Source organism: Scyliorhinus canicula, chromosome 4 (assembly GCF_902713615.1).
Source record: "Scyliorhinus canicula chromosome 4, sScyCan1.1, whole genome shotgun sequence".
In the NCBI taxonomy this organism is placed as follows: domain Eukaryota; kingdom Metazoa; phylum Chordata; class Chondrichthyes; order Carcharhiniformes; family Scyliorhinidae; genus Scyliorhinus; species Scyliorhinus canicula.
In genome coordinates this window covers 71,455,352-71,479,833 of record NC_052149.1, presented here as the reverse complement: position 1 = coordinate 71,479,833, position 24,482 = coordinate 71,455,352, and the positions used below count along the sequence as shown (strand labels likewise).

At 47.2% G+C, this 24,482-nt stretch overlaps 2 protein-coding genes across 5 annotated transcripts in view; one reads left to right on the top strand and one right to left on the bottom strand.

The window, feature by feature from the left end:
- Positions 1-16,944, bottom strand: part of LOC119964664 — an 88,777-nt gene extending 71,833 nt beyond the window's left edge. The window contains exons 1-6 of one of the 4 annotated variants that reach the window (XM_038794435.1): positions 16,436-16,944; positions 13,026-13,107; positions 12,758-12,835; positions 12,380-12,464; positions 9,716-9,818; positions 9,166-9,347 (exon numbers count right to left, since the gene is read on the bottom strand). In XM_038794435.1, coding sequence (XP_038650363.1) covers positions 9,166-9,347; positions 9,716-9,718 — 185 coding nt within the window. In that variant the 5' untranslated portion in view covers positions 9,719-9,818; positions 12,380-12,464; positions 12,758-12,835; positions 13,026-13,107; positions 16,436-16,944. Of the gene's footprint in view, positions 1-9,165; positions 9,348-9,715; positions 9,819-12,379; positions 12,465-12,757; positions 12,836-13,025; positions 13,108-16,435 lie in introns of those variants that run through there. The other 3 variants (XM_038794434.1, XM_038794436.1, XM_038794437.1) reach the window with 3 other exon arrangements.
- Positions 16,388-24,482, top strand: part of LOC119964218 (interleukin-12 receptor subunit beta-2-like) — a 194,251-nt gene continuing 186,156 nt past the window's right edge. The window contains exons 1-3 of the mRNA XM_038793502.1: positions 16,388-16,533; positions 16,969-17,180; positions 19,213-19,392. Coding sequence (XP_038649430.1) covers positions 16,388-16,533; positions 16,969-17,180; positions 19,213-19,392 — 538 coding nt within the window. The remainder of the gene's footprint in view (positions 16,534-16,968; positions 17,181-19,212; positions 19,393-24,482) is intronic.

Below are 24,482 nucleotides of genomic sequence, written 5' to 3'. Positions count from 1 at the left end.
CATTGCCTTGAGCAGGACTACCATCTACAACCCCGGGGGAACAGGCAGGTGGAGAGGGAGAACGCGACGGTCCTACTGACCCTCCAGTCTAGAAAGCTCCAAGTCTCCCAGTGGCAGGAAGTCCTCCCAGACGCGCTCCACGCTATTAGGTCCCTCTTATGCACAGCGATCAATCAGACCCATCACGAGAGGCTCTTCATTTTTTCCAGGGGCACTACCACGGAGGTCTCACTCCCAGCATGGCTGAGGACGCCGGGCCCTGTACTTCTGAGGAAACACGTCAGGGCACACCGACCCCCTTGTTGAGAAGGTGCGCCTGCTCCACTCCAACCTCCAGTACGCCTTCGTCGAGTTCCCTGGCGGCCGTCAGGACACTGTATCCCTCCGGGATCTGGCACCCGCCGGATCCAGCGCCCCCTCTACCCCCACAGAAGGACCCCTCACCCTACACCCCATGCTGCCACCCCCTCGCGCTCCCGAGCCCACGAGCTCGCTCCACCAGTTCCGTGCACCCGCGCCCCCAGTCCCCGGTCGAACCAGAAGAGTATGAAGCTCGGACACAGCCCTCCCTGGAGTCCGCCATCGTACCCCAGCACACAACACCCATCCAGCCACCGCAAGAGGCTGCAACCCCGGTGCTCCGCAGATCACAGCGGACAGCTCGACCACTGGACTTTGTAAACCACCACCCCCGCTGGACTTGATTTTTTGCAGGGGATGAATGTGGTGAATGTAACTTAGTAATTCACACTGTATTTACCAATACCATTGTAAGCGCAGTAGCGTTATCCAACCACTAGGGGAGTAGCTCTGGGAATGCTCAGGAGTTTGTACAGGGCTCCACCCTTGGCTCCACCCACGACTCCTCCCCCTGGACTACTGTATAAATACCCTTGTCCAGAGCCAGCCTACAGTTCATTGAGAGTTCAACGGGTAACAGGCTGGCTCTGTAGTAAGTAGATTAAAACCATTGTTCATATCTTTTTTTTTTATAAATGTTTTTATTCAGTTTTCGTATTTTATATTGAACAAATTACAAATTGTTAGGAGAGAGAAACAAAAAAAAAAAAAAAAAAAAACAAACAAAAACAAACACGCAAAAATTAACATACATATTTACAGGTAAGCATCTTCGTAGTAGTAACTGCGCCCCCCCCCCCCCCTCAACATGTTTATTTAGCTTGGTTTTGGGCCTTAGCTAGCCATCGAACCCCCGTAACGAACCTGTAGCCCCCCCCCCCCCCCCTCCCGCTACCTTCCCCCGACTATTCTTCCTCTTGTACATTGGCCACAAATAGGTCCCGGAACAGTTGCATGAATGGCTCCCACGTTCTGTGGAAGCCGTCGTCCGACCCTCGGATGGCAAATTTGATTTTCTCCATTTGGAGAGATTCCGAGAGGTCGGACAGCCAGTCCGCAGCTCTGGGCGGTGCTGCTGACCGCCAGCCAAACAGGATTCTACGGCGGGCGATCAGGGAGGCAAAGGCAAGGGCATCCGCCCTCCTCCCCAGGAATAGATCTGGCTGTTCTGAAACCCCGAAGACCGCCACTATCGGGCATGGCTCCACCCTCACTCCCACCACTTTGGACATTACCTCGAAGAAGGCTGTCCAGTACTCCACGAGTCTGGGGCAAGACCAGAACATGTGGGCGTGGTTGGCCGGGCCTCTTTGGCACCGTTCACATCTGTCTTCCACCTCCGGGAAGAACCTACTCATACGGGTTCTTGTTAAGTGGGCTCTATGTACCACTTTTAGTTGCGTCAGGCTGAGCCTTGCGCACGTGGAGGTGGAGTTGACCCTATGCAGTGCTTCGCTCCAGAGTCCCCACCCGATCTCCATCCCCAGGTCGTCCTCCCATTTCCTCCTTGTTGCGTCCAGTACGGTGTCGTCCCTATCTACCAGTCGGTCATACATGTCACTACAGTTCCCTTTCTCTAGGATACTTGCGTCCAGTAGGTCTTCCAGTAGTGTCTGTCGTGGCGGTTGTGGGTACGTCCTTGTCTCCTTTCGTAGGAAGTTTTTGAGCTGCAGGTACCGTAGCTCGTTCCCCCCAGCTAGCTGAAATTTCTCTGTCAGTTCGTCCAGTGTTGCGATCCTGTCGTCCGTGTATAGGTCCCTGACTGTCAGTGTCCCCCTGTCCTGCCTCCACCTTTTGAAGGTGGCGTCGGTCAGTGCTGGTTTAAACCTATGGTTGTTGCAGATGGGAGCCCTGTTCGACATTTTGGTCAGGCCAAGTTGCTGCCGCAGTTGGTTCCAGGATTGGAGGGTGGCTGTCACCACTGGGCTGCTGGAGTGTTTTTTGGGTGGGGATGGGAGTGCTGCCGTGGCGAGGGCCCGGAGGGAGGTTCCCATGCAGGAGGCCTCCTCCGCACGCACCCACTCAGCTTCTGGCTCCTGGATCCATCCCCTTACTCGCTCGGCTGTTGCTGCCCAGTGGTAGAATTGTAGATTCGGGAGGGCTAACCCTCCCCTGGTTTTTGTTTTTTGTAAGACCTTCTTTGGGATCCTAGCATTTTTACCCCCCCATACGAACGCCATGATGAGTTTGTCCAGCGCTTTGAAAAAGGCCTTGGGGATGTAGATCGGAATGGATCTAAACAGGAAGAGGAACCTGGGCAGTACGTTCATTTTGATCGTCTGAACTCTCCCCGCGAGGGAGAGCGGGAGTGTGTTCCATCTTTGCAGGTCCTTTTTAACTTCCTCCGTCAGGCTGGTGAGGTTCCATTTGTGGATCCCTTTCCAGTCATGGGCTATTTGGATCCCCAGGTAGCGGAATTTATGTCGGGCTTGTTTGAACGGCAGCCCCTTTAGTGCTGCCCCCCCCCCCCCCTTGCGGGTGTAATGGGAAGATCTCACTTTTGCTCATGTTGAGTTTGTAGCCCGAGAAGGCTCCAAACTCTTTCAGGAGCGCGGTGATTCCGTCCATGCTGCTTTGTGGGTCCGAGATATAGAGGAGCAGATCATCCGCATAGAGTGAGACTCTGTGCTCTCTACCTCCCCTTCGGATCCCCCTCCAATTTTTTGCTGCCCTGAGCGCGATTGCTAGCGGTTCGATTGCTAGTGCGAACAGCAGCGGGGACAGTGGGCATCCTTGTCTGGTGCCCCTGTGCAGCTGGAAGTATTGGGAGTTGGTATTGTTGGTCTGTACACTCGCCATGGGAGCGTTGTACAGGAGCTTTACCCAAGCGGTGAACCCTGTTCCAAGCCCGAACCGCTCCAGTACCTCTATGAGGTATATCCATTCGACTCTGTCAAAGGCCTTTTCTGCGTCCAGGGAGACGATCACCTCTTGTGTTCTCTCCCCGGAGGGGGTCATTATCACGTTCAGCAGGCGCCTGATGTTCGCGGTCAGCTGTCTACCTTTGACAAAGCCCGTCTGGTCCTCTGTGACCACCTCAGGTACACAGTCTTCTAGCCTTTTGGCTAGGATTTTGGCCAGTATTTTGGCGTCTGCATTCAGCAGAGATATGGGTCTGTATGACCCACATTCCGTTGGGTCTTTGTCTTTCTTAGGTATCAGCGAGATTGAGGCCTGTGCTAACGTGGGTGGCAACGTGCCCCTAGCTAGCGAGTCTGTGAACATCTCCCGCATGTGCGGGGCCAGCGCTGTCGCAAATTGTTTGTAGAAGTCCGCCGGGAATCCGTCCGGTCCCGGCGCCTTCCCCGCCTGCATGGAGCTAATGCTCTCCATGATCTCTCCCAGTGCTAGTGGTGCTTCCAGATCCCGTTTTCTGCCCTCTCCCACAACTGGTATGTTCAGTCCGTCAAGAAACCGGTTCATCCCAGCCTTCCCCGTTGGGGGCTCTGAGGTGTACAGCTCTTGGTAGAAGGCCTTGAAGGTTTTGTTAATCTTCTCTGGTTCTGTTTCCAACGTGCCTCTGGTATCTCTGATTTGCGCAATTTCATTGTTCATATCTTAAAGCACGTGTCTAGTGAATTGATGGTTCCATCACCGTGGAAGAGAGCTTCACAGACACAACATGGTTTTGTGAAAGAGAAATCATGCTTAACCAAATTATTGGAAATCTTTGAAGGGGTCATGTGTGCTGTGAATTAAGGTGAATTGGTGGATGTACTGTACTTAGATTTACAGAAGGCAATTGATGAGGTGCCACATGAAAGGTTATTTCGGAAAATAAGAGCTCATGGTGTAGGGGGCAATATATTGCATGGATTACAGATTGGTTGGCTAAAAGGAAACAGAGAGTTGGCATAAATGGGTATTCTTTTTAGTTTACAGGATGTGACGAGTAGTGTGTCACAGGGATCATTACTGGGGCATCAACTCTTTACAATTTATATAATTACTTCGATGGGATGAAGAGACGAAAGGTATGATTGCTAAATTTTCTGATGACACAGATGGGACGAATGTAAATTTTGAAGAGGATGTGCAAGGCTACAGAAGCATGTAGATGGATTAAGTGAGTGGGCAAAAAATCTGGCAAATGGAGTATAAAGTGGGCAAATGAGAAATGTTGGCAGGAAGACTAAAATAGCTTATTATTATCCTAATGGTGAGAGTTTGCAGAGCTCTGAGGTGCAGAGGGATCTGGGTGTTCTAGTGTGTGAATGACTAAAGGCTGGTATACAGGCACAGCAAGTAATTAGGAAAACTAATAGAATGTTATAATTTATCGTAAGAGGAATTGGTTATAAAAGTAGGTAGATTATGCTTCAGTTGTACAGGGTGAGACCACATCTGGAGTATTGTGTACAGTATTGGTCAACTTATTTAAGGACAGATGTAAATATGTTAGAAGCAGTTCAGAGAAATGTACCAAACTAATATCAGGAATGGGTGGGTTGTCTTATGAGGAAAAGTTGGAGATGTTATGGGCGCAATTCTCGTTACTCTCTCGCTCAAGTGAAACGAGGCCGGTGAATAGAGGGAGAGGCCAAAAATGAGAACCACGCCAGGCAGCTTGTGATGCACTCGCCCCGCTTCCGTAGGCGAAATCGGGATCTCGCCGTAGTGAGGCGAGAAACCAATTATCACCTTTAAGCCCAATTTCCATACAATTAACGGAGGCTACCCCATATCCAATGGCCTTTTGTCATTCAGCGGCCTCCCCAGCAGGTGGTCACGCTGGCGCCGATTAGTATTCCTTTTTAAAAACATCAACCTGGTGGAATGGCTTCTTTGGGGAGCCAGGGAGGGGCGTAGCCATCTTTGCTCACAGGCAAAGAATCCGGGGGCTCTGGGATTGACACCCCAGTGCTCGGTGGGGGGGGGGGTGAGGGACCCTTGGCTGGAGAGGCCGGCCGTCATGGGAGGGTGGGAGGGGGTGGTGGGGGGGCAACCGGTGGGCAACTGCTCGCGTTACCACCATTCCAACCCCTGGATCATGTGTACCCATTCCGGGGGCAACCCTTAACCCTGCCCATCTGCCCCAACGATCACCCATAACCCCACCGACTGCGAAGGCCTCTGAACTTGCGGCTGAAGGCTATTGCTGAAAGGTAATTGGCAATCGTGGATTAGTGAGCACTTCACACATGCCAAGTGGATTCCCGTGGGTAGGCGGGCCAGGAAGCATGTGAAAGTCATTGCCTAGCATCCCAATCACACCTTGATGCCTCAAAACTGTGGGAGGCAAGACCACACACACAGCAGCCAACATCCGAACACCCAGGGGATGGGACACAGCTTCGGGGACAAGTCCAAGGCTGGAGGGTGGGTGAGTGCATTCCCATCTGAGAGTGGGACAAGTCCCGCCCGCAGAACTTCATCAAGATCGTCCTGGTGCTCGGTGACATACCCCAGTGAGTCGGACATTCCGTCAAGACCCTCAGCCATGGCCGTCACTGACTGCGTGATGCCTTGGACACCTTCATTTATGGTGCCGACGTCGTGCACCAGGCTTTCCACTGCGATCACTACACTAGCAGTGTTGGCCTCAGTGCCATGCATTGCCGGCGCCATCTCCTGTGCCCTTATCCTCTGGGACTACTCCAAGCGGCTATGGTTCTGGAGTGACGCTGACATCTGTCTCGTGGCTACTCACTTGTGCTGCCCAGTGTATGTCGTTGACCTTCTTACGGCATTGAAGGCCAGTCCTCCTGGTAGCACTCCCCCAGCTCACAGCTGCTGCCACCTTATCCCAAGCAGCACTGGTTGCCTGGTGGCTGATTCTCTGGGACCATCGGGGGAACATGACATTCTTCCTGGCCTCCATGGCCTCTAGCAGCCTCCCCAGGTCAGCATCCCTAAATCTTGGTGCCTCCTCGGCGCCATTATCGAAAGCTTGCTGGTGTTGGCTAAGGAAGGGCAGCTTAAATGCTGCTCAACCTGGTTAGCGGGGCTTGGCGAGCAGGGTCCCAGCGAATCAGCTGGCGAGCCTTCATTTGCGATGAGAAACCCATGAGGCCTCATTTAGTGCACCAATTAGCATTGCCAGTCTCGCTGGGCTGACTGCCGGGAAGCGGGCGGCAATTTCCGCTCGCTACCACACTGAGACATTTTTCCAGAGAATCGCGCTCTATGTTTGTATCCGCTAGAGTTTAGAAGGATAAGAAGTGGCTTGATCGAATCCTTTAAGATCCTAAGGGGTATTGACAGGATGTATGTGGGGAGGATGTTTCCTCTTGCTGGAGAATCTAGAACTGGGGTCACTGTTTAAAAATAAGTGGTCACTCATTTAAGACGGATAAGGAGAATGTTTTTCTCTCAGAGGGTCTTGAGTCTCTCTTCCTCAAAAGGCAACAGAAGCAGAGTCTTTGAATATGTTTAAGGCAGAGCTAGAAAGATTCTTGATTAACAAGCGGTGAAAGGTTATTGGCTGCAGGCAGGAGGTTACAATCAGATCAGCCATGATCTCATTGAATGGTGGAGCAGGGTTGAGGGCCTGAGTGGCTTACCCCTGCTCCTAATTTGCATGTCCATATCCTCTGATTCACCTTAAATGGGAGACCCCTTGGCCAGGGTATTCCTCTCCTGTACATTCAGATAGGTTCAGAAAATATCATGAGAAGGCCAAAGTTATGTTTCACAATGATGTAAAAGCAGGAAGTGATTGTTCCCCCCCCCCCCCCCCCCCCCCCCCCCCATGAGTGGCGGGCTGTCTTTCCCGACATTCCACATCGGAAGTTCAGAGTAATAAATTATCATATCACTGTCGGACCTACACGCCAGAATCATAAGCCCACATCAAAGAAATCTATCCACGGTGAAAGGGTGTCAAAATGGCATGAAACACAACTGCTTGCTGGAGGTGTGCACCTGCAAGCATTACTCTCTATTCTCTCATCCACCCCAAGGAGACCAAATTTGTACACGTTACTCCTTATGTGGTTCCCACCTCATTTGCGTTGTTATTTCTGCTTGAAATGGGTTTAGAAGCATGCCAAGATAATTATATTTTCGAAACTAATAGTGGTCAAATTCAAATTTAGTTACAAGAGAATAAACATAACCTAGGGATTGATGGAACCATCAATTCACCAGACACATGTTTCCGATATGAATCTAGGCTTTAATTGACTTACTTCAGAGCCAGCCTGTTACCCATTGATGAACTCTTAGTGAACTCAGGCTGACTCTGGACAAGGGTATTTATACAGTTGCACTAGGGGGAGGAGTCATGGGCGGAACAAAGGGTGGAGCCCAGTACAAGTTCCTGAGTACTCCCAGAGCTACTCCCCCTACTGGTAGGATAGCACTACTGCACTTACAAAGACAGTGGGCGAAATTCTCCGCCCCCCACGACGGGTGGGAGAATAGCGGGAGGGCCTTCCCGACATTTTTGCCGCCCTCCCGCTATTCTCCCACCCCCCCCGCCGAAGTCCCGACCCGAATCGCTGCCGCCGTTTTTTTACGGCCGGCAGCGATTCTCAGCTGTTAGATGGGCCGAGGTCCCAGCCCTTATCGCCGTTTTCACGAACGGCAAACACACCTGGTCTTGCCGTTCGTAAAAACGGCGTCACTAACTCGCTTTTTATAACCATGGCACTGATTGGCACGGCAGTACCACGGCCGTGCCAAGGGTGCCATGGGCCCGCGATCGGTGGGCACCGATCGCGGGCAGCGGGCCCGATGCCCGCGCACTACTTGTCCTTCCGCCGCCCCGCAGTATCCATTCGCGGGGCGGCTGAGGGGCAACCCGGCCCGCGCATGCGTGGGTTTCGCGCAAAAAACGCGATGACGTCACCCGCGCATGCGCGGGTTGGAGTCTTCCAAACTGCGCATGCGCGACTGACGTCATATGACGCGTCAGCCGGCGCTAACTCCGGTAAGCGGGCTTAACGATTTTCGTTAAGCCCGTCTTGCCGGAGCCTACGGCGTCGGGCTGCTAGCCCCGAACGGGGACCAGAATCGGTCCCCCGTCGGGAAGGGGCGCGCTGCCGTATAACCCGCCCGGGTTTTACGGCAGCTTTACGATTTCTCCCGTTTTGGGAGAATCTCGCCCAGTGTGAATTATCATACATACATATATATATAACATTCGCCATAGGGTTACTGTCTGCTTCTTTTGCTGGGACTATACATGAAAGCCATGCTTATTTATTTACTTATGAATATATTATCTTATCCTTGTGTTTTTATTTTCTTTGTACATGAAGGCTTATTTTGTGATATCTCCCACATAGTATTTTATCCTTAGTATATGTAACTCTTGGGCGACAGTGGAGCAGTGGTTAGCACTGCTGCCTCACGGAGTTGAGGACCCAGGTTCGATCCTGGCCCCGGGTCACTGACCTGTGGAGTTTGCACATTCTCCCCATGTCTGCGTGGGTCTCACACCCACAACCCAAAGACGTGCAGGGAGGTGGATTGGCCACGCTAAAATTGCCGCTTACTTGGAAAAAAAAATGTTTACATAACTCTTCATCTGATATCTTGGGGAGAACAGCATAGGTCAATTCTACATTCCTGCTAATGCTCCAATCAGCTAGGCTGACAAGACAGTGAATGTGCTTTGCTGATTTCCTGTTCCATATGCTCAACATCTCTCTGCATTCAACATGGCTTAAAATGTACAGAGTGCAAACCTTTCTCTACCCCTGCTCTATGAGAGTGAGAATTAGCATCTTGTCATCCTGTCAGTGTGATTTGGCATGTCGGGTTTATTTGGGTCTGTGATTCTGTAGCAAATAATTCCAAAAATTCAAATTGGTAAACAACTTAATCCAATTGTTTCAAAAGTAGATAATCAAAAATCACCTGGATTGTGAGTCATAAAGTGTTTTTTTCTCGGAATTCTGATCCTGTGGTTTAGGACAAACAACGTCAGTTCTTCTTGTGCCAGCTAAGTCCAAATCCAATTCAAACGCAAACCTCTCCTGTACGCTTAAATCCCACGGTGAATCATCATGTGCTCTCTGTATATCTCCCAGTGATTGTTTCTGGAGATGCAGAAAATGCAGAGCCATTATCATTTACCTTCAAATTAAAGGGTTATTTTCCTTGTTATTTCCATTGCTGCATTTTTGTTACTTTCTTTTTCCTTTATCTTCGTTATGAGAGCGCAGCAGCAGCACAAAACGTGCTCTGTGATGGCCACATTTTCTTTTCAGATAAAATTACACATTGCACAGCCTGTCTCCATGGTTGAGCCCAGGGTTCCACTCTTGATGACTGTCTAATAACTCCTGCTGAAAACTGCTGGCATCACCTGAGGACTTCCATTAGATCGCCCAATGAGCTGTTTAACACACAATTCTACGTAGTGAGTGTTGACTGACTGTTCAAATTCTAACCATGTTACTCTTACCATTTTAACTTCAGCTGGTTTCAGTTGTTTTTCTTACCCGGAGCTAATATCTTCTGGAATAATCATCCACAATCTTGAATGAAGTTACCAGTCCCTGTCATTTCTGTTGAATTAGATGTGAATGAAATTACAACATAAACTGCTTTGAACAACATCATTATTTTACCCAAAGAATGGAATTGAACCTCATGCCGGAAAGTAAACAAAAGTTTGCTACTTTTAGAAATGATGGGATGGAATAAACAAGGTAAGTAAAGATAATGGTTGGGTAATTTGTATCAAAAGTAAAGAGTGAAGGAGATGAGCACAGGAAAATATTTACAGTCGGAGAATCATTGTTGAGTCTTGACTTGCAAATAGCAAAGATGCAGAGAGAAGGAAAATCACACTTGGAGAATTAGGTATAGGTTATTATAGTAGGTCTGTGGATTGAGGAATATTGTTCAAATTGTTGAAATGCAGGTTATTGACTTCAAGTGTAAATCAGCCATCGTAGCCAACCATGAGAAACTCCAAAAAAGAAAAAACAACCTTTCCAGAAATATTCAGTTCCACCTTTAAGAATTGGTGGTAGTCAGATAAAATAAAAATGTAGAATTAACAAAGGAATCTGGAATGAGGATACTGGGAAGATGCAGGATGAGGAAAAACAAGTCATCAAGTTCACTTGTTTGTTAGTAATAAACTGCAGCAAGAAAATACTGTGAGATAAGAACATAAGAACTAGGAGCAAGAATAGGCCATCTGGCCCCTCGAGCCTGCTCCGCCATTCAATGAGATCATGGCTGATCTTTTGTGGACTCAGCTCCACTTTCCGGCCCAAACACTGTAACCCTTAATCCCTTTATTCTTAAAAAAACTATCTATCTTTATCTTAAAAACATTTAATGAAGGAGCCTCAACTTCTTCACTGGGCAAGGAATTCCATAGATTCACAACCCTTTGGGTGAAGTGGTTCCTCCTAAACTTAGTCCTAAATCTACTTGTCCTTATTTTGAGGCTACGCCCCCTAGTTCTGCTTTCACCCGTCAGTGGAAACAACCTGCCCGCATCTATCCTATCTATTCCCTTCATAATTTTATATGTTTCTATAAGATCCCCCCTCATCCTTCTAAATTCCAACGAGTACAGTCCCAGTCTACTCAACCTCTCCTCATAATCCAACCCCTTCAGCTCTGGGATTAACCTAGTGAATCTCCTCTACACACCGGGGACCAGGTAGAATGGCACTGGGGTGATCCCGTGGTCTCCCAGGTGATCGGAGGCCCCTGGATGTTCAGCCTCTAGACAGGATGGCACCCTGGCACTGCTGATGCTGCCTGGCCTGGCAGCCTATCCTGGCACTGCCACCTGGGTATCCTGGCAATGCCATCTGGCAGTGTCACCAGGGCATCCTGGCTGTGCCAGGTTGGCAGTGCCTAGGTGACATTTTGCCCCTGATGGGGATTGAGCCTGGGGTGCCCTGCCTCTATGAGGTGGGGTCCGCCGGGTTCGAAAACCTCCCAACACCCCAGTTGGTGGGGGGGCGGCATTGGCCGCCATCTTTGTTCACTGAGGAACTCTACGGGGAACACCATGTTAAATCTTGCCACAACGGGACTCTTTTTTTGGTTAAATCGCGCTTCTAACCCTAATTCTTTTTCTGAATATATTTATGAAAAATATTAGTTTTTACATCTCATGAAAGTTTTCATACTCCATTTTTGCACCTTATTGCTTTTTACCTTTGGAAACTTGAGGGCCTCCACAACCTTGCTGCCTGTGCCCTAACTTGCATCAAGTCACATTCATCTATAACACCCTGTGCCCACTCACCTACATTAGCTCCCAATTAAGCAATTCTAAACTCTTTTCTTGATTGCAAGTCCAGTCATGGCATTGCCTCTCCCTATTTGTAATCTCCTTCCACCCTACAAACCTCCAAGATATGCTCCTTAAATTCAGGCTTCTTGCGCATCTCTGATTTTAATCACTGCACCAATGGTAGTGATTTCACTAAACGTCTAGTTGCCAAGTTCTGAAATAGCCTTCATGAACCTCTCTTCCTTTCTTTCAGACACTCCTTAAAATACCTGCTTTAATCAGCTTTTGTTCATCTGCGCTGATACCTTTTTTTGTGTTTTAGTGGTCGTATGTTTTTGGGTAACACTAGTATCAGGCACATTGGGAAAAGATTGTTGTTTTTGTCAGACATTTTTTATTGCTATCCCAGTCCCCTGCATTGACAGTTTATCTTTTCATTTGTCTAAGTTTTGTTCTTAACACTGCATCTCACCTTGTTTGTGGAGTATGTTTGTTCATCTGCACAGGTGGAGCTTTTGTCTTTTAGGTCTATGTACTTGTTTCATATTGTACAAATACCTCTTGGACTATTTCCCACATTGTAGAAGAAGAGCAAGTTTCAAGAAGAAACATTTTTTTCATCACTTTCCTGGAGTTTGTGGCTATAGGAGCTTTTGTAGAATCCCAAGTGGGGAAAACCCAACCCTTGTCTCACTCACCATCAACAAATTTCACACTTGATTCTTTAATGGGTGTGAGGCCCCTTATTTTTTATATTTAAATGACCTAAAGCCTGTTTTAGTAGTCCAAATGAGAGGCCTAAATGAAACCCTGCGACTTGAGTCAAAGTTCCTCCCACCTCTCATTTCTCCCTTGCTTTACCTTTAGTGTCTCCTCTTCGTTGTCCTCGGTTTCTCTTCTCCCCCTGCTCATGAGTGGCCTCCTGGAATATCTCGAACAACAGCTGCTGCCATGAAACCACAAAATAAACAATTAGAGGGGATCCAATCTTTATAAGGTAAATCTAATATTTGCAGATGCCACGTGATCAGACATAATATGATTAGATGCCACATGGTGAGGCATCACATAAAGAACCCTCAAAGAATATCTCCAACCAGAGTTGCCAACCCATTAAATTTCTACATGAAATCTTCTGCTTCCTTTCATTCCACTGGTGATATGTGCTTCACACTGTGCTATCCCATGCACTTCATTAAATAATGGATGAGATGTACATAAATCTGAGTGTCTAATTACCACCAGTACAGATGATGATGCTTTCTTTAGTGCATTCTGATGATTTGAAGACTACTTAAATCACTTGTTCACCATGGCCTGTGAAGGGAATAAACACATGGGGAATTTTTAGTATCTTAACACACTTTTCCATATTTTTATTATTCTTTCTGCACAGAACATTTGGTCAAAACCAAAGTGTAAGGAAATATTAGTGCAACAGATGGTACACAACACAATCTTCACAGAACTAGCAACATGTCTATCAACTCCACATTTCTGTACCCACATGCAATAAAGGTTTTTCACAGTGCATTTCGCCATCTGTTTCATTCCACGTCTTGCTGCTTTAGGCAGGTTGGACTTAAAATCTTCAAAAACAGTGTGAATTAGTAAAACAGATAATTTTTTAATGCTAGAATGGAAATCAAAGATGTGAGTAGTTAATTTATTACACTGAATTAATTTTCCAAAACGAGCACCTAAAAACCCTAATCTGTCAAGTATGGTTTTTAAAAAGCCTTAATTTTTCAAATTGTGAAAATTTTTGTAAGATCTCCCCACAAGCCACATGATGATGGACCTTGAGTTTACTCTGTTGATAGTTTCCAGCTCAGTTTTCTAGGTCCTCACTATAATCATTGGATAGCTCCGGAGATCAAAAAGAGTTGCACACTTCTGAATGTCAAGTGACATCTTCAGGTTTCAATCATAAAGCTTATTTTACGGAATCTTCACGCAGTTATTCCCTGTAGAGTTTATACTCTCCAGAGCTGTATGAAAAATGTTGCACATTTAAACCAATTAAATGATTCTTTATATTGTTCTTAAATTTGGAAAGAGCAGTAACACAAATGGTTGTTCATTTGTAGATTTGCTGAGGAGAGATTTGCAAATCATTTTGTAGGTACAAGAAAAAAACAGTGTGAAAGAGCCACTTTAAAATCCCTCCTTAAAATGCTACAAATTATGGAATATTCATGCATGATCTGGTAAAAAGTGAAAATGTAATCCAAGTATATTGGGGCCTTCAAAAAGTATGCAACAATGGATACTGATTGTCTGAATGATCCATATCCTTTAATTTTGAAGTCCTTTGGAGGACAGAGAATCCAGGAGGGAAGCATTGATGAAAATGTTAATGGAAAGCTCTGTAATGGTCCAATTAATGACAGGTTTCTGCTGTGAAAATATTGTTTCACAGAATACCAAAGCAGAGTTACTATACAAAGGTGAGCCATTAGAATTAACATTGACCAAAACTCTTTTTTAGTCTCTTTCAAAATTACAACAGCTGGTCTGTTTTGGAGTAGAAAGGAGAAAACACTTCAAACAGTATTTATCTTTATCAACTTTTTGACCATATTAAATTCATACATAAGCAACATAGTAACAGTTTCTTTTTATCATATTGTGTGCTATTGTCTCGCAGTACGTTGAATATAAATAGGTTTGCCAAAATAATTTTAATTTTAATAGTTTTGAGTTTAGTACACATGAAGCAAACATGGGGCGAAATTCTCCGCCCCCCACGACGGGTGGGAGAATAGCGGGAGGGCCTTCCCGACATTTTTCCTGCCCTCCCGCTATTCTCCCACCCCCCCGCCGAAGTCCCGACCCGAATCGCTGCCGCCGTTTTTTTACGGCCGGCAGCGATTCACAGCTGTTAGATGGGCCAAAGTCCCAGCCCTTTCCGCCGTTTTCACGAACGGCAAACACACCTGGTCTTGCCGTTCGTAAAAACGGCGTCACCAACTCGCTTTTTATAACCATGGCACCGATTGGCACGGCAGTACCACGGCCGTGCCAAGGGTGCCATGGGCCCGCGATCGGTGGGCACCGATCGTGGGCAGCGGGCCCGATGCCCGCGCACTACTTGTCCTTCTGCCGCCCCGCAGTATCCATTCGCGGGGCGGCTGAGGGGCAACCCGGCCCGCGCATGCGCGGGTTTCGCGCAAAAACGCGATGACGTCACCCGCGCATGCGCGGGTTGGAGTCTTCCAAACTGTGCATGCGCGGCTGACGTCATATGACGCGTCAGCCGGCGCTAACTCCGGTAAGCGGGCTTAACGATTTTCGTTAAGCCCGTCTTGCCGGAGCCTACGGCGTCGGGCTGCTAGCCCCGACCGGGGACCAGAATCGGTCCCCGGTCGGGAAGGGGCGCGCTGCCGTAAAACCCGCCCGGGTTTTACGGCAGCTTTACGATTTCTCCCGTTTTGGGAGAATCTCGCCCATGATACTTGGTATGTTGATAACAAATAGCTTGTAATAAAAACATTGCCCTTTTAAGATTAAGGAGAAAATGATCATTGTTAGTGTTCCTTGGAATTCCCAATAGTGCTCTTCGTTCATGAAGCACTGTGCAGAAAGCACTGAAATTAGAAACTTTTTTTGGTTTAACAAACAAAGTGAATTTGGTAAATTCAAATATTATCCATAGTTGAGAACAATAACAGCTCAAATTCTGCTCATCCAAGCATGTCTGTTGATTTAGTCATGATGTGGAGACGCCCGCGTTGGACTGGGGTGAGCACAGTAAGAAGTCTTACAACACAAGGTTAAAGCCCAACAGGTTTGTTTCAAATCAGTGGCTTTCGGAGCACTGCTCCTTCCTCAGGTGAATTTAGTGACAATGGAGGAGTCGAGAGAAGTGGTGGTGTGGTTAAGTTGAGAGCTGTCAGTGTACTTGTGAAAAGTGGTTTTAGACGCTGTGGCTAAAGGTAGCATGTAGCTGAGAAATAGAAGACCAAGGATAGATCTGTAGTTACATCAGAGGTATTGGTGTGAGAAGAGAAACCATTGCAGGGTTGACTACAATTAAATAGATGAGGTTGGAATCAAGTGAGTGCCATCCAACCAACCTGGTGATGGTGGTGATGCTGACATTGGAGGAGTGTGCTATGGTTAATTATATCAAAGGTTGCAGATAGGTCAATAAGGGACAGTGTACCTTTATGTGGTCACATAGTATAGCATTTGTAACTTTGATAAGTGCTAGTGTTGATCATTTAATTGGAGCTCTCTGTGATTTGGAATATGACACAACTTCCATCACTTTGGAGGGAAAGAGAGTTTGGAGGTGTCCTGGTGATTTGCATGGGGAGAGGGGGTTCAAGTGCTTGCTTTTGAGGAGTGGAACCAAGGGGAGAGGGACAGTACAGGAGGAGAGAGAACTATTAACAATATCAGCTAATATAGGGACTGAGGAGGGAAATTGGTTGGTCAACATATTAGTGGGAATAGCCTGGTTCTTTAGATGAGGTTTGATCTGGCGGGCCACGGGAAGGTAGGGAAGCGACAGTGGAAGATGTTCACAATCTCGGTGACAAAAAAGTCTCTGCACTCCATACACATATTATTTGAGATGGGGACCACAAAGAAAAGGTTGCACGCAGAACAAGACAAAACATTAAGCACAAGTCCATTCCTTTGAAGTCTACTCCACCAATTTGCTTTATCCCGCGGGAGGATTTCTGCATTTCTTTCTCATTTCAAGGTGATGAAAACCACTCCAAAACGGTTATCCTTTCCCTCATAGAAACCCTTGCTGGTTGCCTTCCACTGAAGACGTTAGAGGCAAATGCTGGCAAGCAAGACAATCAATCGTTTGTGCTGTACATTGTGAAATATTAAAATCTCCAACATATTAGAATGCAGTTGATTGAGTCATCTGGAAAATATAAGAATTGCATCTGGTACCTGCTCATCAATGCGATTCAGCCGCTTAGCTGGGTAATGGCAGCTCAGCCAGCGGTGCTTATATTGTCCAAACATGACACTGACTATGACAGCATTGGGTAAAACATGATTACAGCAAAGATAGCCTCTTGTCCAAAGTGAAATAACGGCCAAGGCTGACACTCCTTCCAGCCACGTTTACTTTTCATCTTTATCTCCTGATTTCAAAGATTTAGAAATTGTTATTTAGTACAGCAGTAAACTTTCCATAAAGCATTCCCTGCCCTTTCCTTAGGTTCAGACAGGGTGACATGTTAGTCCTACAAAACTGCCCAATCCCAGAAATTAATTAAAAGTCCCGGGTCTTCGAATTTAACATTTATATCAATTGGGGATTTCCTGGGAGAATGGAACCGTGATCTTGGGCAGGCGTGTTAACTGATCTGGAGCTGCAATACGGTAATAAAACTCTGCAACTGGAGACTTTGTGAAATTCAGAACAGTCCAATTTGGAGAGATTGTAATTTTAATGAAGCTTCTTAATTGTTCGGTAGCGGCGACTTGACTTCGCTTCAGTTTCAAGCATGTAGCCCCCGCCCCCCGGTCGTCATGGAGACAAAACCTTTCTATTCTTTAATAAAGGATTTATGTAACGGAACAATGCGCGTTTTTGCACATTTTTGTGCTTTTAAACACAAATTGCAATTAGTCTCTGCTTCCTCTGTCTTTCCTCCCTGTGCCACCACTCAGACTGGGCCTTTAGAAGGTAAAACATTATTAACTTAGATGGAATTTTATTACAAGATTTATGTTCAAAGTTTTATTTTTTAAATGTAATTTTGTTTCTATTTTATTATCATCCTCCGTCCTTTCCCGAGGTGGTAATTTAGTCTGGTTTAGGAGTACTTGTTGGAGTAGTCTCCACAGCTGCTGGTTTGGTTGTAGGGGGCCACAATATAATACACAGAGCCTTTGTGAAAAGCTGGAAGAATTTCTTTTGACAAAATAACAGGGGCTGGTTTAGCTCACTTGGCTAAATCGCTGGCTTTTAAAGCAGACTAAGCAAGCCAGCAGCATGGTTCGATTCCCGTACCAGCCTCCCAGGACAGGCGACTAGGGGCTTTTCACAGTAACTTCATTGAAGCCTACTCGTGACAATAAGCGATTTTCATTTCATAATTCAAAGTAATATATGTTCCGGATGGAAAACTGGCATATCTCTAGTGAAATCACCTACAAATTGAATTTATACAGCGTTGCTCCCATAGGTTGATGCATATCTTGCTGAAGTGGGTAAACAAGGAGGGCGTGCCTTGGGAAATTATGAGGCGTATGTAATCACAATGGTACTTGGTACAAATGGACATGTGCTGTGAGATGTGATCTTGTTTCAGATGATGGTTGTGGTTTCAAGCTGTAGTTCTTCCATTTCTGTGAAAGGAAGATAAATTGTACAGTGATGCATTCCAACAGTGACAACCCTTCCAAAATACTTCATTGTAAACTTTCTGGTGCTATGCAACTTGAGGTATAAGGCAGCATTTAAACATTTGTATTTAATTGTACATACAGCACACTGGCATTAATTGTTTTCACATTGATAATCAGTGAGTTTGGATTCTGGTGGGGGGGGGGGGGGGGGTGCTAGTGTACGTAGAAGGTTCCATGTGTTTGCCTCCCCTAAATCTGCCTTCTTTACTCTTGGGAGATGGATTTAGTATCACAAATGGGGCCACCGTCACCAACAGACTGTCCTGGTCCATTCAGGTCGATGCAACAGTCAAGAAAGCTCAACAATGTCTCTACTTCCTACGGAAGCGAAAGAGAGCATCCTATCCAGCTGCATCACAGCATGGTATAGCATCTTCTCCGCACAAGATTGCAAGAAACAGCAGAGAGTGGTGAACTCAGCCCAAGGCATCACACAAACTTGCCACCCTCCCATTGATTCTGTCTACACCTCTCACTGTCTCAGGAAGGCAGACAGCATTGTCAGAGACCCCTCGCACCCAGGCTTTGCCCTATTCCAGACCCTTCCATCAGGCAGAAGATACAGACCTGAAGACCCGCACATCCAGACATAGGAACAGCTTCTTCCCCACAGCTACTAGACTCCTCAACAACTCTTCCTCGGACTGATCTGTTCCCTGTAAGAACACTATTCAGGACACTCTATGCTGCTCTTGTTCATGTTCCAGTTGCTTTGTTTGGCCCTTGTTCCGCACTATAACCAATTACTTATTTGTCGATGTACTGCGCATTCTTCGCATTCACTGTAACTATCTATTATTCTTTTTTGTTCACTGTGTATGTACTGTATATGCTTCCTTGGCCACAGAAAAATACTTTTCACTGTACTTCGGTACATGTGACAATAAATCAATCAACAAATGAAGAGTCTACGTCTTCCCTCATGCAGCCCCAAATGCAAATTAAACAGATGGCTACTGTCAGTACTACATGTGCTTTCACTCTACAGATAATATTTTCTCTACTTAAGTAAGAGAGGCTTCAACCATCAAGATACACAATTGGAAATGCAAAACCTTTTTTCCTTATTCAAGAAAGTCAAAGTGGAAATACCTGACAAAGAGTGTAGGGAAAGTGAAGGATGGGAAAGCAGGAGGTTTTCCCTGAGCTCCAAGCTAGCCCCATAGTGTTCATGTCACGCAATATGTCTCTGACTGTACATCTATCAGATATGCTTCTTTAACTTGAATAACATTGCAAGATCATGCCATTTGATGTCAGTCATACTGCACTGTGATCAACTGGCACTTTTGTTTCTCTTTACACAGAAATGGAGGAACTGAACAAAGCTGCCAATCTCTGTAAACAAGCTCACAGTGAACAACACCTATTTCACAGCCATCACTATTACAGCTACATATGCCGCATAATCTCCGCAAGGTCTCTCTTCCCCTGTCAGACTCAGGAAACTGGACATGTGACGTGCAAAATTGGGAATAGTGCTCAAGGTAAATGAAAAGTTACAAATTAATTCGGGTGAATAACTTGGTTCCATGTTGTAATTTTCTGTAACTATTATGCTGTTGGCTTTCTGCAGGGTGAAGGTTTTGGCAGGTCCACAATACAAATTCAATAAATAATTCTCATTATTATATGTAATTATTGAAAAATGTATATTGGTACATGTAGTATAGCCAATACACTTAACCCCAGGTATATTTCTTGATGGGGGTCAGTTAAGTTGGCTGAATGGCTGGTTCTTGATGCAGAGTGACGCCAACAGTGAGGGTTCAATTCCCGTAGCAGCTGCGGTTATTCATGAAGGAGCCGCCTTCTCAACCTTGTCCCTTGTCTGAGGTGTGGTGACCCTCAGTGAAATCACCACCAGTCAGCTCTCTCTCAAAGGGGGAAGCAGTCTGTGGCCCGCTGGGACTGTGGTGACATTTACATATTGTTTGACTTATTTTTATAACATTTTATACTTCATTTAAAGTAACCTGTTTGTGGGGAAAAATTGCCCAAATGGCCTATTTTAGATCTCAAAAAAGATTGTGTAGGTGTGTAGTTTCTTTTTACTCTGGGTTTAACAGTTTTAACCACAGGCTCAGGAAATGACAAGTAACATATTAAAACTAAAGTGTTCCACACAAGGTTTAGGGCATAAGAAAAAAATGATTAATTTTCAGATGTTTAAATGTCACATTTCTAAACATTTATCAATAACATTTTATTCAACATGTTAAATATCATTTCTAAAAGTTATTAATTTAATGCAAAACATTGATTTTATTTCAGGGTAGCAACTAATATATGTAGGACAAATTGCACACACAGAGAGAGTACTGACCTAAATTCTAGCACACTAGTTATTATGAAACTTTTAAACTTCTGTTTGTCAAATCTTTCAGGTCTTTGTACTATGAAGTGTGCTTGGGTAGCTTGTAAAGGTATTTAAAAGTCAAGGTGTGTGATACAGAAAATTCAGATTTATCAGGCTTTACTTTTGTTACATTGGGAGGACCAACATTTCGAGTAAGATTTGAATTTATGAATTGCCAGGCAGGAAAGTTTAATCTGTAAATATATGAAGCTGAATGGCTTAGACTTTCGACATGATCCCAATTCTGCTGGAAGTGTGATTGGATGGGACTCTGATTTATATATTGTTCAATGTGCTACCACCTAAATCCTTTTTTTAAAAAACTTTTTATTGGCATTTTCAAAATTTGTTAACAGTTATGTACATTGTTGGCCATGTTTATTCCCTGTACAATACAGAAAGGTTTGTCTTTTCCTTCCCTTAATTTCCCCTCTTTACATTCTACCACCCACAGCTCGTCATGTGGTTCCCCCCCCCCACTGCCCGCCCCTCCCAGACCCCCCCCCCCCCCCCCGTCCCCCTTGTGTCTCCCCTGGTCGGTTTTAAGGGGGGGGCATTCCCCCCTCCCCTTCCCCCACCTTTTCTTTTCTTCCCCCGTCAACTTCGACTGTGTTTCCCCTGTAATTGGGGGGGGGGGGGTGGTTTGCCCCCTCCCTCCCACATTGTCCTTTTTGTGTTCCGCCAGTCTTTTCTCCCCTTTCCCCACCCCCTCCGGGCTGTGCGTTCCTGTGGTCCCCCCCCCCCCCCCCCCCGTCTTTATTTTTCTTTTTCCTCTCTCTTTTCTTTCTAACTGTCTCGTTTCTCCATCTTATTCGTTGTTGCCGGCTTCGAAAAGGTTCTGGAACAGGCCGTCAAAATTGCCACCATGCGTTTAGGAAGTCTTCCTCCAACTCTCGGATGGCATACTTAATATTCTCCAGATGGAGGAATTGAGAAAGGTCAGCAAGCTAGTCTGCAGCTGTGGGTGGTGCTGTTGATCGCCAGCCGAGCAGGATTCTCAGGCGTGTGATTAGGGAAGCGAAAGCTAGGGCGTTGGAGAAGGCTGCCCAGAACCCAGCAAGTTTGGGACATGCCCAGAACATGTGGGTGTGGTAGGCCGGGCCCCTCTGGCACCGTTCACATTTGTCCTCCTCCTCCGGGAAGAACCTGCTCATTCGGGTTCTGGTCAGGTGTGCTCTGTGCACCACTTTGAGCTGCATGGGGCTGAGCCTTGAGTAGGAGGAGGTGGAGTTGGCCCTGCTCAGTGCTTCGCTCTAGAGTCCCCACCCCACTTCTGTCCTAGTTCATTCTCCCATTTCCGTCTGGTCTTGTCCAGTGATGTTCGGGCTCTGTCCAGTAGCTGTCCATACATTTTCCAACAGAGTCCCCCTTCTTACTGTCTGTGTTTATCAGGTCCGCTAATAGGGTAGTCTCCAGGGCCCCGGGGTACCCTACTGTCCATTTGCGGAGGAAGTGATTTATTTGCAGGTGTCTCAATTCCTATCCTATTGGCAGTTCCCACTCCTCCGTCAGTTCGTCCAGCGTCACTAGTCTGTGCCCTACGTAAAAGTCCCTAACTGTCAGTGTGCTCCTGTCCCGTCTCCATTTCCTGAAGGTGGTGTCTAGTATGGCTGGCGGGAATTTGTGATTGCCGCAAATGGGAGCCGTGGGGACATCCTAGTCAGCCCGAAGTGCTGCCTTAATTGGGCCCAGGTTTTCAGTGCGGCCGCTACCACTGGGCTCGGTATATATTTTGCTGAGGGGGTTGGGAGTGCTGCTGTAGTCAAGGCCCGGAGGGTCATCCCCTTGCAGTAGGCCTCCTCCATCCGCACCCACTCTGAGTTGGGTTTGTTTACCGTTCCCCTCACTCTTTCCACCATTGCTGCCCAGTGGTAGTACTGCAGGTTCGGTAATGCTAAGCCACCTTTGATTTTCCTCCTTTGCAGTGTCGGTTTGGGAACTCTCAGGTTCTTACCCCCCCCCTCCCCGCATCTGCACTCTCCCTGTCAGGGAGAGTGAGAGTGCGCCCCACCTCTGTAGGTCCTTTTTAACTTCCTCCATCAGGCTGGTCAGGTTCCACTTGTAGATCTGTGTCCAGTCTCTGGCTATTTGGATCCCCAGGTATGTTCTAGGCTGTTTTAAATGGGAGTCCCTCCAGCTCTGCCCCTCCCCCGTTTGGGTTCTCTGGGAATGCCTCACTTTTGCTCAGGTTGAGTTTGTAACCCGAGAAGGTTCCGAACTCTTTCACGATCTGCATGATTGCCTTCAGTCCCTCCTGCGGCTGCGAGACATGTAGGAGCGGGCCATCCACATAGAGTGAGACTCTGTGCTTTCTATTTCCTCTCTGGATGCCCTTCCAGCTTTTTGCGTCCCGCAGGGCTATCGCCAGTGGTTCGATTGCTAGTACAAGAATGAGCGTAAACAATAGGCATCCCTGCCTTGTGCCTCTTTGTAGTTGGAAGCATTCAGAGCTGGTGGTGTTGGTTTGAACGCTCGCCTTGGGAGGGTTGTACAGGAGTCTCACCCAGGCGGTAAATCCCACTCCGAGTCCAAACCATTAGAGTACCTCGAGGAGGTTGCTCCGTTTTGTGAGGGCCACGAAGGATCCAGCACGAGTTTTCAGGATACAAAGAAATAACATTTATTTACAATAACATATATATACAACAGCAGCAGCTTCCCTTGCTGCTCACTCCTCTCTCTCTGCTGGTTCCAAACTGGCCAGCTCTATTTATGCAGGGAGTCTGCTAATGATTTCTCCGCCCCCCTCATTGGGGAGGTTCATATTCCCATAGGATTGTGGGATTGTCATTAGTCCCCAGCCAGTGGTAAGCAGGCAGGTTATAACATCCCTCCCCCCCAGAGTACAAGGAATCCACCAAAGACCCTGGCGAAGGAGGATGTCGGACTTGTTTTGACGCAGGCCGGACACCATTTGCATGAGGCGCTGGATCGAGCGGAGACCGGCGCTTCCGTGATGAACGGCGTAATGGTTGTACATCCACGGCCCGTGGGCCCGAGGGTTCCGCCTCTGAGGTGTCTTGTGTCTCTATCTCGGAGTCAGAGTCTGCAGCCTCCGTCATCTCGGCGTCTCTATCTCCACGCGGTTCTGTCACGACCTGCGCAGGCTTTGAGTGAGGCACCAGAGGAAGATTGTGAGGAATACTTTCCATTGTGTCTGGTCTCTGCGGCTGTAGAAATGAGCTCCTGGGGCGGGGAATCTTTGGAAGGGATAGCCTTCTGGACCGAACGTGGTCTACATGTTTGCGCTGGAGACCCCCCCGGCTTGTACCTGGTAAGAGATAGGGCCCGTTTGGCGAAAGATTACACCAGGGACCCACTGGGCACACCAGCAAAATTCCGAACGAACACTGGGTCACCGGGCGTAAACTGCCGAATCGGCCGATGCCGAGAAAAACCATGTCCCTAACGTTCTTGTGTTGGCGTACTTTTACGCCAATGTCCGGGAAAACCATGCTAAGGCGGGTGCGAAGTCTCCGGCCCAATAGGAGTTCTGCGGGAGCTACCCCAGTCACCGCATAGGGGGTGGTCCTATATGAAAACAAAAACCGAGCCAGTCTCGTGTCCATCGACCCGGAAGACTGCTTCTTTAGGCCCCGTTTGAATGTCTGCACTGCGCGCTCCGCCAACCCATTTGATGCCGGGTGTTAAGCGGTAGTGCGGATATGGCGTATGCCGTTCATCTTCATGAACCTCGCAAACTCCTCACTTGTGAACGGAGTGCCATTGTCCGTGACCAGCACCTCGGGGAGGCCATGCGTACTGAAAGACAAACGCATCTTCTTGATTGTTGCGCAGGACGTTGTGCCTCCCATCTTATGCACCTCTAGCTATTTAGACTGGGCGTCAATTAATAGAAGGAACATGGATCCTTGAAAAGGGCCGGCGAAATCTGCATGCAAGCGTGCCCAAGGCCGCCCTGGCCATTCCCAGTGATGTAGAGGCGCGGCCAGCGGAAGCTTCTGATGCTCCTGTCAAATGGAGCAGTTTTGGGCCACCTTCTCAATGTCGGTGTCGAGGCCTGGCCACCAGACATAACTCCGGGCCAACATTTTCATTTTGGTCATACCTGGATGCCCATTGTGCAAGTCTCTCAATATCAGCTCCTGTCCTTTTTCTGGGACAATCACACGCGTCCTCCACAAAAGGATGCTGTCTTCCACGCTGAATTCGGACAGCTTGGAGGAAAATGCCCACAACTCGCCTGGGAGCCGTCTA